General features: G+C 34.2%; 1 protein-coding gene across 17 annotated transcripts in view; it reads right to left on the bottom strand.

Moving 5' to 3' along the window:
* Positions 1 to 15346, bottom strand: part of R3HDM1 (R3H domain containing 1) — a 196520-nt gene that overhangs the window by 98263 nt on the left and 82911 nt on the right. For 11 of the 17 annotated variants that reach the window (XM_035702251.2, XM_025430361.3, XM_035702252.2 and 8 more), the window contains 4 exons: positions 11707 to 11748; positions 11152 to 11241; positions 6941 to 7055; positions 5807 to 5885 (listed from right to left, as the gene is read on the bottom strand). In XM_035702251.2, coding sequence (XP_035558144.1) covers positions 5807 to 5885; positions 6941 to 7055; positions 11152 to 11241; positions 11707 to 11748 — 326 coding nt within the window. Of the gene's footprint in view, positions 1 to 5806; positions 5886 to 6940; positions 7056 to 11151; positions 11242 to 11706; positions 11749 to 15346 lie in introns of those variants that run through there. The other 6 variants (XM_035702259.2, XM_049097187.1, XM_035702263.2 and 3 more) reach the window with 3 other exon arrangements.

Genomic DNA, 15346 nt, shown 5'->3' with positions numbered 1-15346 from the left:
AATCACATATAGCCAGCATGGAGGCTAAAACACACGAATGTAAAATAAATTATATCTATAAAAATCAGTCAAGGGACAGAAAATTAAAGGATGTAAAATGTGGTATCATATACCTAAAACATGGGGGGTGGGGAGTAAAAATTTAGTGCTTTTTGGACATGTGCAAACATAAAGAGACCATCAACTTCATATAGACTATACCCATAAGATGTTATATATGAACATAATAATAACCACAAATCAAAAACCTACAATAGATGCACACAAAAAGAGAAAGGAATCCATGCATAACACTGAAGAAACTCATCAAGCCACAAGGGAAGAGAGCCACAAGAAGAAGAAAAGAACAGAGAACTCTAAAACAACCAGAAAACAAGTAACAAAATGGCTATAAGTACATATCTATCAATAATTTTTTAAAAGATTTTATTTATTCATGAGAGACACACAAAGAGAGAGGCAGAGACATACACAGAGGGAGAAGCAGGCTCCCTGTGGGGAGTCTGATGCAAGACTCATCCCAGGACCCCGGGATCATGCTCTGAGCCAAAGGCAGCTACCACTGAGCCACCCAGGCGTCCCTCAATAATTACTTTAAATGTCAATGAATGGATTTAAAAAACATGATCCATCTATATATTGTCTACAAGAGACTAATTTCAGACCTAAAAACACAGATTGAAAGTGAAGGGATGGAAAAACATTTACCATGCAAATGGTAGCAGGAGAATAAAAAGTCAGGTTAGGGATACTTGTATCAGACATGACAAAAATAATGGTTTTCTGTTTTTGAAAACTGGGCAAAAGATCTGTGTTCTTCAATGAATGCACTGCCGCTGAAAAGAAATTTCTGTTGTCTCCACGAAAGAAAAAAATTCTAGCAATTTTACTAACCATGGATACAAATAAATACAGGCTTTCCCCCCCTTTCATATGTAGATCGATGGATTACAAAGGAGTTTTTTTTATCATTATCTGGACCATATACTATTTTTTTTAAAGATCTTATTTATTTATTCATGAGAGACACAGAGAGAGGGAAAGAGAGAGAAAGCCAGACACAGGCAGAGGGAAAAGCAGCCTCCATGCAGGGAGCCTGATGTGGGACTCGACTCGATCCTGGGTCTCCAGGATCAGGCGCTGGGCAGAAGGCGGCGCTAAACCGCTGAGCCACCAGGGCTGCCTTGGACCATGTACTAATGAAACAGCCTTTCTGCTTAGTTTACCAAACTTTTAGTTACAGAGAAGTAGAACTGGTTAGAAAAATTAAGGCTGGTTATCTTCCTAAATTCTTAAGATTTACACTTTCTGCTTTTTATCCACTACAGTTTAGTCCATGCCTCCCATAAACTGTAATCAAGGTTAGATATTTTGATAATGATAAAAAATTAATAACCCTTTATAGAAGCACTGTGTATAGGACTTAAACCAACAGGTCCACAAATTACTTTTCCTAAGCCATAAGGTTTAGCACAAAAACCTAAAAGTCAGCATACTTACTGAAATTATTGTATAGTCTTTTAAAGGGAACCAATGTATGCTATTATTTTAAAAATAAGAACAGGGATCTCAATCAAATGGATCAATAAGCTGTTACCCAAAGTTAAAATGAAGGAGCACAATCTTTTAGTTATCAGTGTTCTAGCCATTACACCAAAAATAACTTTAGAGAAACTCTACACAGCTGGTATACTAGTGGAAAATGAAAAAGCAGAAAACAATAATGCTTCCATCTGACCACCCCCTTTCCCAATATTCCATATGAGCTTGGTCAGACATTTGTGACAGGTAAGAAATTAAATAAACATTACTGCCAATAAAAGTAATTTTAGAAATTACAACAGAACTATCATATGACAATCCCCAGACCAAACCAAATTACTTTTAAAATATCCCTTCTCAGGATTAACTCAAAAGTTGCTCCCCTCCATTAGTTATGTACCAGTTATCTGTATCATCCCTATTTCTTCACTACACATAGAATCTACACAGAATAGGATGAAATCAAAACAGAAATAGGTAGAAGATCATGTATGTCACTGAGTATAAATTCTATCAAAGTCAACTTTACGTTCTTAGGTTCTAATTCGGCAATGATTATTTAGTGTAGCCTCTGCAAATATTTTCTGTGAATAAGAATTCCAGATAAATTAACATTTGGAGCTAAGTTTTTTGGCTGAGAATAAAATAAAGATTTAATGATCAGAACAAAAATTTTGAAGTGAAAGGTTGACTAAATTTTTATATCACTGAAAATAAATATGCTTAAAATCTAGAACTCTCTGAACAATACTGAATCTTGAAAGTTTTAGTGGACACTTGCCATATTTATTACTACTTTTGTACCATGCATATCTGGCAATTAATTGTGTCTTTCACTGCGAGAACAGAGTCATTAATTAAGCAAATCTTATTTCTCACAAAATTTAGCATTAGCTACAACTTTCTAAACCATATCAACATTAGTAACTTATACACTAGCCATTAGACAAATTAGTCACTTAAATGTTTATTCAAATATAAATTCATATACAGAAAAAAGTACTGATACATGCTATAACATAGATAAAACTTGGAAACAGTATGCTAAGTAAATAATGACAGTCCACAAAAGACCACATAGACATGATTTCATTCATATGAGATGTCCAAAACAAGAAAATCTGTAAAGATATAAAGTAGATTAGAGCTCAAAGCATAGAAGTTGAAAGCTAAAGTATATAGGGTTTCTTTTTGGAGTGATGAAAAAGTTCTAGAATTGACTATAGTGATGCATGTACATCTCTGTGGGTGTAACAAAAACCATGAAATTGTATAGTTAAAAAATATACATGTAGAAAACTTTAAAACTTTTGCATTTGTAGAAGAAAACAGAACTGAGCGGTAGAAAAATATTTTAGATGTATAAAAATATTTTTTTTCTTTTTCTTTTTTAATTTTATTCATTTATTTATGAGACACACACAGAGAGAGAGGCAGAGACATAGGCAGGAGAAACAGGCTCCATGCAGGGAGCCCGAAGTGGGACTCGATCCTAGGACTCTGGGGCCACGCCCTGAACTGAAGGCAGAGGATGCTGAGCCACTTAGGCATCCCTAAAAATAGTTTTCTAATTGTTCTTACTGAAGTCTCTCCTACAGGCTCAGCGGAAAGAAAAATTCTGTCTTTCTAGCATCCTATCTTGTTTTATGGAAATGAGCTATGTGTTTTCTGCCTTCCTCCTTATTCCTCATGAGTTCTGGTTTTCACCATTCTACCCCAAATGAAACAATTTATTAAAATAGCCAGCAATTTCCTAATTTATCAACCTCACGGGTTGGTTTTGGTACTTCTATTTTCATGTTTGTGTGTTATTTTTCATGAAACAGCTCCCAGCTTCTGACTTCTTGGCTAACTTTTTTTTTTTTTTTTGAGAGAGTGGGGGTAAGGGGGGGCGGGTGACAGCAGGAGAGGGAGGGAGAGAGAATCTTAAACAGGCTTCATGCCCAGTGATGAGGGGCTGGACCTCATGACTCTGAGATCATGACCTAAGCCAAAATCAAAAGTTGGATGCTTAACTGACTGAGCCATCCAGGCCACCATCCACTGCCCAAGCTAACTTCTAAGACAAGTGTTCTCATGAGTGTTCTGCTTTTAAGAGTTAGTCTCTTCCTTTCTCATCTTACCTTGTCTATGCTGTCTTTCCACAGAATTTTGTCCTTGTCATTTACTCCATTTGTCAGGACAAATACATCCTCCCTCCTCAAGCTTCATTTCTATTAGTGACTACCCAATCTATTACTTTAGTCAGGCTCATTTACTTGAAAACCAGAGCCTTTTAACTTTGGACAGATCTCACTTCCTGATTTTTCAGTCAGGTACCTTAAACTATCCTTATTTATAACAGAACATGCCTTATTCCATTGAGGCCTGCTCCTTACCCACTTTCTCAGTTAATGGGACTGTCAGGCTAGCCAAAAACCTAGGAACTATTCTTTTCTATTGTATCACACCACTACTGTGGTACTTCCTAAATATCTTTCAAACATGTCCTTTTCTCTCTATTCTTCCTATGGTCTCCTATACATACTCCTTATTTATGAAGGGTATTGGCTCTTCACTGACAAAGTAATCTTTCTAAAATGCAAATCTGATTATGGTATTACCCATTCAAAATCCTTTAATTATTCCTCAACCTAGCATGTCATACTCAGTACTTCTTAAATGATGTGCTATTTGGCATTTGAAGTCTTTTTCACTGTTCATTATTGTCTTAAAGATCTTTTTAGCATCCCTGTCTTCCCAGTAGCACCTCCACACTCACTGGGAGTCACCAAATGTTGGTACAATCTTAGGTCAAGGACAATTGGATATGGGCTGTCTTCATACTTCACCAACACCTTCTCCACCACTTTCTAGAATCACTTGCCACAAGCCTCCCTGCTGGAGCCAGAATGTATAATCTTGTCTCTCCCTGGACATACCATTTCCTCTCTCACACTACTGTGCCTTGCTAATGCAGTTGTATTCATCCAGAATGCCTTCTTCATGTTTCTGTAACTGGACGGCTTCCACTTAAAGCACTGTGAATTCAAGGCTCAGCTCAGGCATATATTTTCAGTGAAGCCTTCCCATATCCTTTCAAAAAGTGGTTAATGTTCCTTCCCTGGATTTTTACAAAACTCCAGAAACTTCTTTTGCAACATCAATTCTATTTTAATTACATAACATATTTTTTTCTAGCTGAGATGGTGAATACTTTAGGGCAGAGATGATATCTTCTTTTTCTTTGTATCTTCAATGTTTTTAGCACAAAACTTGGAGCATGACAGATGCTCAGGGTAAATGCCTCTTCAATGAACTGATGAATTAATCATTCTGTTGGGACCACTGAGGAATAAACTTGAACTGAAGAAAAAAAATAAGTCATGTAGACTTGTCTTATCTGCTTCCTCACTCCATACTCCTTCAGCCTTTTTTACAAGGAGACCACTTTTCATTTTAGTGGTTCCTTTTTTGGCATTTATGTTATATGTAAAATAGAAAACCAAGATGATACTGAATATAATAAATACTGAATGAAAATAAAGATGATCTTGAAGCATGACATAAGCCTTGGTGAGACTGAAGAGTATTCCTTTTTTCTTCCATGTGCATATACCCAAAGAAACTATTTTACTTTCATTTTAATGTATGTCAAAGAACTATCACTCTGGGAAGCTAACATCTAGAGGAGGGGTTCTCAACCTTGGAGTCTTCTATCCCATGAACGTGCTCATCGGATATTTTGTAGATAAACCTTTTTGTGGGGAGAAGCCACAAAGGGGTCAATGACCAACCAGAAAGTTAGAGTCTATTCATTAGTACCTGGCAACACAAAGGGCTTCACAGTGACTCATATAAGGACCTTAAAAATCCTGCATTCAGCTAAGTTTAAAAAACTCATTATAAATGATTATACCAAATTCTTATGTGGTTGAGTGTATTATTATGAGGGAAGTTTTTTCTTTTTCTTTTTCATGGAAAAGATTCATGATTACCTCTCTACCTCAATTAAGAGTCAAAATATCTAGGTGATTCTGTATTTCCAAAAATTCCTAAAGAAAAGATGAATTATTTTTCTATAATGGGACATGAATAATGCAAAGAAATATTTATACATGTGCATATAGTAGATCAACAACATCTTAGCCCTAAGAAACTAAAATGTTTCTGGTGTACTTCAAACACTGTAATCTTACTCTAATATTCTAACTCAGTAATGAGAACAAACATAACAAAATTATGGTACTCTAAGCAATGTAAACCTTATAAATTTAATTTTTACCTGGGATTGTTTTTTAATGTATTTACTAAAAATTCATGTAGATCTATGCCAGTTGAATCAGTGTATTCTTGACTGGAATCTAAAAAACAACAACACAAAAACCCAGTATAAAGTTGTTTGAAAACAAATCCCTTTCCCTTTCAAACATGATGCATATCTTAAATAAAATGAGATGCCCCACATGGGAAAAAATTGACAAATTAGGAAAAGGGAATTTATGATGAACTCAGATGACCACAAGCTTTCTACTTGCATATAATGAACATGACATCAATTTATGTAACTGCATGTATATGCATGTTCTTAAATTTTTTTTACATGTGCCAGTTTTATTTATTCTAAATTCTTTAAGACTCTTTTATATAAACATGACAGATCTCATGATCAACAATGCCTCCATGAGTTAAAAATTAGAATGAATGAAATAATCATCTACATTTAGTGCAAATTAAGACAGCTTAGTTCAGTTATGAATATAAGTAGAGGCAATGATTTAGAAGTAGGTAGGAATTCTAGTTCTGAAAGAACATTTAATTAAATTTGATCAGGTCTATCATCAAAATAGTCTATCCTTTCAAAATAGTTTTCCAGTTCTTCCCCTTAAATGTAATAAACTTATGCTGTTTAATACCGGCAAATGTAACTGGGTTTATAAATTAAAGAAACATTTTTATTGACTTACAATGCTAGATGGTGGTGGAGTTCTTTGAAATTGATTATGAAAGATAAGCATTCTGGGTTTCCAAGAATATTCTTACTAGATACTGAGTATTTTGGCATCGGCTCATTGTATCATAAAGAATTAAAGAGTAATACTATTTTTAATGGAATCAGATATTCAGATTATAGTGATTCCAGTATTTCATTATGAGAGACCAGTAAGAGGTCAAGACAGTTGCCTGCCTCAGTGATTCTGACATATGTTGCAGATTTTTGGCTGAAGCATCTTACTCACGTTCAGGTTTATGTTATGCCATTTTGCTCAGATAAGCAAAAGTTTTATCATCCCTTCAGTCTGTCCTGTTGGCATTTTTACTACAGATATACCATACATAGTTTTTCCAGGAATAAAGGATGGAATTATTGATGGTGAAATTAAAATTTTGTTTGAAAACACAGAAATAAATCGCAAACCTCTTGATAACATTTTTCTGGGCAACTTATCACTGGCTTTTTCTTTTTCTGCTTCATCTTTTGAGGGCTTCTCCTCTTTTTCAAATGATTGCGTTAACTGGATCTGAATTTTCTCCTGTTGGAAGGCAAAATCAGTTATAAATGAATATATAAAGCAATTCAGTTCATACCACATTTTTATATTTTTTGAATAATATAAAACTGTATGGAGGAGGAAAAGGACTAAGATTTTTATGTTATCCAATTAGATTCTTCAAAATGAAATACAATTTATTTTTACTACTTTCATCAAAGTCCTGATACAACATGTTAAAATTAATATTTTGAGTTTAATATATTAATTGAAACACATCTTCAAAATTATCTCAGAGAATATAAATATTTTCTATATTACTTTGAATGTAACTACTTGTAAAACCCCTGCAGAGTCAGAAGCAAGGTCTTCTTAACCTATTTTGTTACTGGAGAAGCCACGGCCTAACAAAATAATAATTATCATCAACCATGACAGTAGGAGTGAGTGTCAAGTCAATACTTAACAAAAAATAGTTTTTTGAGTATCCTATATAATTTCATACTCCCCCCATTCTCTTGCCATATAAAAATGTAGGTACAAACTTTCCAAAACCAAATGCATACAAATGATTATTTTTAATTTATGATTTACACATTATTGTTCCTCCTTCCATCACCACAAAGATGGAAGGATTTCAAACAAGATTGTTTTCCTTCAGGGTATGTAATACTAACCATGAAGTAATCATTTCTATAAAACAGAAAAGAAGAAACTCTACATTCCATTTCAAAAATTATGTCTTTACATGTAATTTCTGAATCCAAAGAAATTCTTGGAAGTGAATTCACATAGCCTAAAAAGGTAAAATAAAATTTAAAAAATCACACAGCTCTGTTTATTCAGGCAGAAATATGAAGGCAGAATAACTTCCAGACCATTTTTACTAAAGACAGAGGTATGATCTATTTGCAGACTAAATGATACTATTATTTATTGATGAAAAACATAGATTAGACAATTACTTCACTTTTCTGGGTGATGGATATGGTGGAAATAGGTCTATTAAGTCAACATCAAAGGGGATATAAATTTTAGGAGTTGAACTTGCAGCCACAGAATTTTATTAACCTATCTGCCCCCCCCCCCACACACATAATTCTTTAAAAAATGTTTGGCAGAACTTCAGATCAAATATATATATATATATATATATATTTTTTTTTTTTCTGCCTATAGGGTTGCTGACTACTAATTTTATCTCCTTTTAATTCTGTTCCCATTCTATCGCAGTTAAATTTGTGGTTAGAATATAGGGCAAACTGCATGCGCAATTTTTACTAGAATGATGAATACTTGCTTTATACTCTTTGTCCTGCTTACTAAACTTCACACATTAATCAACCTCAACACCTGGTAAGTCATTTTTCTCATTATGACTAATTTTTGAATCCACTTTTCTTATTCTATCCCTAAATGTAAAACAGATATTTAAAAATGAATCCCAGAACTGTATTTCAGACGTAGAATATTACAGAAGTTTTCCTGACTTACAGATTCTACTCCTACTCAAGAATAAGATATGGAATCCAGATTGATGGAAAAGATTTCACATTTAGATCTTCACCAAAAGGAGCGTCCACTGGCTATCATATTTCATTTTAAAGTTCCCTTCCCAGAGCCCTATATTTTAAGTACAGATATTAAATTATTTCATTAAGATGAGCTGTATTTAAAAATCCAGTAGGCTTCGTATACCAAGGCCCTGCTTTCAGTTGGTACTGAGGCCTTGTTTTTAAGTAGCAAATAAATGCGACATATTTTAAACTCAGTAGTCCTTTTAAATGAGCTCTTCTGACTATAAATAACTGGAAGGATAGCAACATCTCCATAGGAAGCTGTAATTCCTTTACTCTTCACTCTGTCATTCACATCTGTTATTGAGGTCACTTCCCTCTCATAAGCTCTCATAAGACACAAGTGACATCTCTCTTTTAATTGCCTCTCAACCTTTTGAATAATGAGTTTTATTCTAGATTAATTCCTCAAAAATCACATTCCGAAGCAGGCATTATTAGTTGAAAAGTGTCTCTACTGCCAAGAATGAGATACTACCATATTTCATGAGAAATAGTTCATTTTCTAATTCCCATTCAGGTGCAATTTAGTTAACTTAAGGCTTGGAAGAAGATGATTTTCTACTAAAAGGAATATCTTTTGCTCAGAGAGAATAATAATGGGTTATTATGTGAAAAAAAAAAAGACTGTATCCAAGAGAAACTGAGAATCTATTAAGTGGAATACTGAACTCTGGCATAAAAACCTTATACTCATTATTCACATGCTGTAACTCAGCTTTTTGAACTTTATATAAACACAAAAATTACCTCTGAAAATTACCTCTGATCAATAATATATACATAATATGCAACATACACTTTTTTTTTTGCAACATACATTCTTGATATTTTTTTCTCATATATATTTTCACTAGATGTACTTATGTAGTGCTGTGAGAATTTTCCCTCTAATATTTTTCAGATCAGGTTAAAATGTGAATAAAACCAAAGATCACATTACACTTTTTCTCAAAAGGTATGCACTTTTTCCCTATTAACAGTCTTATAAATGCCTGACCCTTCTCATTTCCTCAATATCCTTGTATTAATTCCATGAGGCTAAGATGGTGCAACATTTTAGTCAACGGAATGAAGAAATGAATATTCAAAAAACATCACAATATCCACTGCTCCACCTTGTATAGGTGTTCTTTACTGACTCATACAATATAACTTTTAAAATTGCTATTTCAAAAAAATTCCATTGATTTCTTCCAAGGTGTACCATAACTCTTCAGCTGTGTCAATAACCATGTAAAAGCCAAAGGTTAACATTTAGAAATGTTCTCTCCAATAAGATAAAATATTTTGATATTTTGCTTCTTGCTAGAAAGTTATTTTATTACTAAAGTGTATCTACTTTATAGAAGAGATAACTCTACTATCAATGTAGTTAAATTTTAAATAAAAATCACAAATTTTGAACACTATATTCCCAACACTTGAACAAATTTGTATATATTCTTTATTGACAATAAACAACTTATTCTCAAAATCTTCCTTTTCTTGTATTTTGGGAACAAAGAAGCGGAGTACTTCAGAGAACTTGACATGTTCTAAATATGTGACAACTATCTTCAATATCTATAATAGGCTTTTGAGGGTATAATTGCCATTTATTTAAAAAAAAAAAAAAAGATGTACAACCTGCCATGGCCTACTTTCCCCTTCCTCTTTTTAGTCACCATTTTTTAAACAACCACAGGTTGCTTCAATTCTTTGAAAATGGATTATTGGGATATAAGGGGATTTCAGACTGCTCAAACTGTTAAGAAGTACAACAAACCACAAACAGGCAAAGTTATCACACTGATAAAACCACTGTTTGAGGGTCCTAAAAAACTTATGTATAAATGTCCAAGGTAACATGAGATGAAGATCAGTGCACAGCTGAGTTTATCAGAAAAGTAAAGTCAGAACATTAAAAAGAATAAAAAAGGCAAACTGAACTGTTTGCTTGAACCTCAGCTGTTCAACATTTATAAGCACAGACAGAAGAGAAATTAGAAGTATTAAACTAACAAAGAGAAAAAAAAATAAAAAAGAAGTATTAAACTATTACAGCCAACCTAACTAGAAAACTGGCTTCACCATGCGTTCAGGTTAATAAGTAAAATAATACATCAAGCCAAAGTCTTGGTTAAGTCTCCTCTTCACACACAAGCAGTTAAGTGTTTAACACATTTATAAAAGCCAGAATCAAAAGGACAAATTTCACCACTGGAAGTACCACTTTCATATTCTATGACTTTTCAATAATAATATATAATCTTTCAAAGCCATATTCCCATCTAAATATATAAATCCCTACATTTTTCCAGAGAGAGGCAACTGCACTAAGCCTTAGATTGAAGTAACAGGGCTTTCCCACATCTGTATCTTCGGTGGTAAGTATTATGAAATGTTTCACTCATTAAAAAAAAACAAATGAATGAAAACACATACATAATGCACACACATGCATATACAACTTTTATTTAACCTTATGAAAAAATATTCTCCAGGAAGCAGGTTACTGCACCATGTCTTTAAATAACAATATTTGGTTTTCTTTTCTTTTTTTTTTTTTTTTTTTTTACCTGGTTCTCCTGTGATATCTCAGCTGTAGGGGGTGGTGGAGATTCTTCACACACTGCAAGGCTCCGAACTAGCTTTAACTTTGAGCTTGACTAAAGAAAAGTATTTAAAATTAACACTACATTTCACAAATCTAGGGCATATCCAAAAGCCCCCTAGAGTTTCTTAAGTTTCTTTATAGTTTCTGGCATGTATAAAAGTAGGTGAAATGCATAAGTTAAATATATCATTAAGTATCACTAAAACCCTTTGTTAAAAGTGAAAACAAGTAACTGCAGTTTTGAAAACTGTAGCAATAGCAAGAATGGGACTAATTCCAATTTCAAAACCCAAATGGTGAGAAAGCCATTTTCTCTATAGATAGAGAACCATTAAAGATATAAAAGCAATGCACAAAAGCGACTAGGCAAGACAAAAACCCCAAATAAAACAAAATAAGCTTTCTGCCCCAAACAAAATATGACAAAACTAAACTGAATGCAGCGCTGTATGAAAACAAGGATTCATCAAGCATGAAGGAAGGCCCTTGGCATGCCAGCACAAAATATTTACTATACCTTAGACCTTTTTCCTGTCTGTCCAAATGACTGCAATGGCCGCTGAACACACAAGAAAGATTTGTATTAAATTTCATACTGAAACAGAGTTTGTTGCTTAATTCACAGTCCTAAACCACAGAGGAAACTACTTGCACAAAGTATTGGAAATGAGGAAATCAAAGTCGGTTTTAAGTAAAAAAAGTATTGATTCCTCCCAGAAGCACACTTGTGGAAGATTCCCTAAAATCATTCTGCGGGTTGGCATTTTCTTCAAGTCAGCAAATGGTCACAATTTCCGTGTTAGCTGAGCTCAACGGAACTTGTAAGGTAAACTTCTTAGGTGGCACCAAAATAATATACACTTAAGTTTATTTTATAATACATTTCACTTTAACTAAGGTTAGGGAAACACACACATACACACACACACACACACACACACACGCATGCAAACCCTGAGGGATTTTAAGTAGCTGTGCTTAGAAAAGTTCCAAACTTATTAAGAAGAATGAATGTTTCAAATGCACACTGCGTCAGAGTACAACTCTCTATCAACAGAGACTTTTCACTGTTAGAAGTACACCACCAGTTTGTGATGGTCTAGGGTAAGGCAATGAGGCAGAAATGAAGAAAAAAGAGCAGAGTTACAGTGTGCATGTTCATGCAGCATGAGTGTAAGATCGTCAGTCACATGACTGGGACAGCTGCTGGGGCAACCAGCTCTAGTTTGTGATACTAGGTTTTGCCTCAGGAAAGCTGAAACGCCTATGAAATAGAGCCAGATAGATAGGTTTTAAACACACTTTACTTCCCCCCACCTCCTCCAATCTACCTCTCTAGCCCCAATACCAAACAGGAATCTGTCATTCATATGTATTAAAACCAAGAAGCTAGTTTGGTACCAAACATAAAACAGAAAGATCTTTAACACCTAGATTAGTATGCTTCACATATGAAATAAAGCCATTTCATTCCAACATCCACGAAAGCCTTCTGTAAAACCAACAGAAATGAGAATCTCCAGTACCAGTGTCTCCTGTCCCCCTTTTTGTACCCAAGGTTCTTGAAAGATAAGCAGCCCTGGATTTTGGGGATTTTTGTCCCTGGATTATACATACTACAAATTTGGCAGTGACAACAAAAGGAAAATAGAAAAAATAAAGAAAAATGACTTTCCATGTCTTATACAGAAGAAAATGGCATTTAAGGGCTCCCAAATGCACATGTCAGTGCTGCCAAGGAGAATTTCCACATGTTGGAACTGTCCTCGGTTCTTATTTACTTTCTCCTTTAGTTAGTTCAAAAGGATTTATAACAGTCTAAAAATAGAATTTAAAAAGTTATGCCATATAATGGAGGGCTTATAAGCAAAAAAGTGGGAGAAAATCAACAGATGAATACTAGAAAATGCACAAAACTGAGTTCCAAGGTATTAGAAGAAAAAAAGAATCTGTGACTTTAAAAACTTTAAAATTTTAAATAAAAGAGATGATTAAGTGGCAATATGAACTATATTTCCTATGCAGGAGGATTGAATTGATCCTGATCAAATTTTTTCGGTTTATTCTTATCTGTATAAAAGTTCAAACTATTTGTACTGATTTTCAAGGCTCTCGAATAGGTTCAGTTAAAAAGGAGATTTTAAAAGGGGTTTTGTAAAAACCTAAAGCGCGCTCTCTCTCTCTCTCTCTATATATATATATATATATGAGATTATTAAAGGTTAGGAATCTAGCATGTCAGAAAACCAATGTCCTATCTCTGCTCACTAGCCATAAGATTTTACCTAAAAAAAAAAGTGAAGATACAAAGATACTGTATGTTATTCCTATAGTAATGGTTTAGTTTTCATAGACATACATGCATTCACAAGCTCAGTTTTAATTCATAAGGAACCTTTGATGAAGATGAAAAGAGAGAGGTAAAATTATTTAATAAACATGTTCTGAGTTCCTGCTTATATACAAGACACTGCCAGGCACTGGGGTTACACAGATGAATAAGACAGTTTCTGGTTTCAAGAACCTTACAGTCTAAATTCAGAATTACTGAACAGTCAAACAGAACCCAAGATCTTCAGAATTTTAGTCTATTTTACTTTTACATCAGACCTATAAAAAACCTTCTTATGGATCAAATACTCCCTTTGACAGAATACTAAAGATGGTATCCCAAAATTCCCATCCCCTGATCACTTAATCAAATTCTAACCTAGGTAAGGCTGTGAAGGGTTTTATAGATATTAAAGTCCCAAGAAGTTGATGTTAAGATACAGAGAGAGCTCAGCTGGGTCTGATCCAATCAAGAGAGCCCTTTAAAAGCTGAACGTTTACTTTGGGAGCCGAAAGGCAAGTCAGAAACAAAGGGTGAGAAGGACCGTCATGACACACCATTGCTGGCTTCTGGAGAGACACAGTCTGGAGAGACTGTGGGAGGACTGCAGGCAGGTTCTAGGAGCCAACTGGCCCTCAGCTGAGAAGTCAGTCAGGAAATGTGATTTCACACTTAGAGCCAGCTGCAAGGTACTAGGTTATGCCAGCAACTGGAATGAGCGTGAAAGCAAATTCTTCTCCCAAGCCTTCAGGAGGCCCAGCCTGGCCAACACCTTTGATTTGGGCATTAGAAACCTTAGTCAAAGAACTCAGCGGAGCCCAACTTAGCTTCTTATCTACAGAATTGTGAATTGACAAGTGGGTGTTCTTTTAAGCATCTAAGTTTATAGTAATATGCTATGCTGCAACAGAAAACAAACACACCACTACTTAAATAGATTATAACTTGCTGAAGTAGCATTATTCAATAAAAATCAGTTGTAATTTCACTTCAAAAAGCAAAGAACTGAAATTACATAATAAATTCATGAGAAAACAAGTTGTTTATAAAAGTAAACAGCCTTTGTTTTATATTTTGGTATCAATTTGGCAGCCAGATTTGGCTTTAAATAGGAATAAAATTATTTAAAAAATGCATCTGATTATTTAAAGCATGTTCACCTTTTCCCCAATTTTTTAACCAGAAAATTACACATAAAATTTGCCATCTTAACAATTAAGTATGCATTCATAATGTGCAACCATCACTACCATCCATATCCATTAACTCTTCCATCCTGTAAAACTGAAACTCTATACCTATTAAATATAACTCCCCATTCCCTTCTTCCCACAACCCCTGGCAATCACCATTCTACTGTCTTAATGTTCTGGCTATATGAAGTACTTCATGTAAGTGGAATCATATAGTATTTGCCTTTTGTGATTGAATTATTTCACTTAGCATAATGATCTCAAGGTTGATTGATGTTATAGCATATTGCAGAATTTCCTTCCTAAGGCTGAGTAATATTCCATTGTATGTATATAGCAAAATGTGCTTATCTATTCATCTGCTGATGAGTGCATTTGGGTTGATTCACGTTTCAGCTATTGTGAATAATGCTGCCAAGAACATGGGCATACAAGTATCTATTCAAAATTCTTTCAATTTTTGGGGGGTATATAAACTTAAAAGTGGAATTGCTAGATCATATGATAATTCTATTTTTAATTTTTTGAAGAACTGCTATATATACTGTCTTCCATAGTGGCTGTCCCATTTTAAATTCTCACCAAGTGTACAAGGTTTCAATTCCTCCGCATCTGTTTTCTAGTTTTTGATA

This window comes from Canis lupus, chromosome 19 (genome assembly GCF_003254725.2).
Source record: "Canis lupus dingo isolate Sandy chromosome 19, ASM325472v2, whole genome shotgun sequence".
NCBI lineage: Eukaryota > Metazoa > Chordata > Mammalia > Carnivora > Canidae > Canis > Canis lupus.
This window is presented reverse-complemented; position numbering and strand designations above follow the sequence as displayed.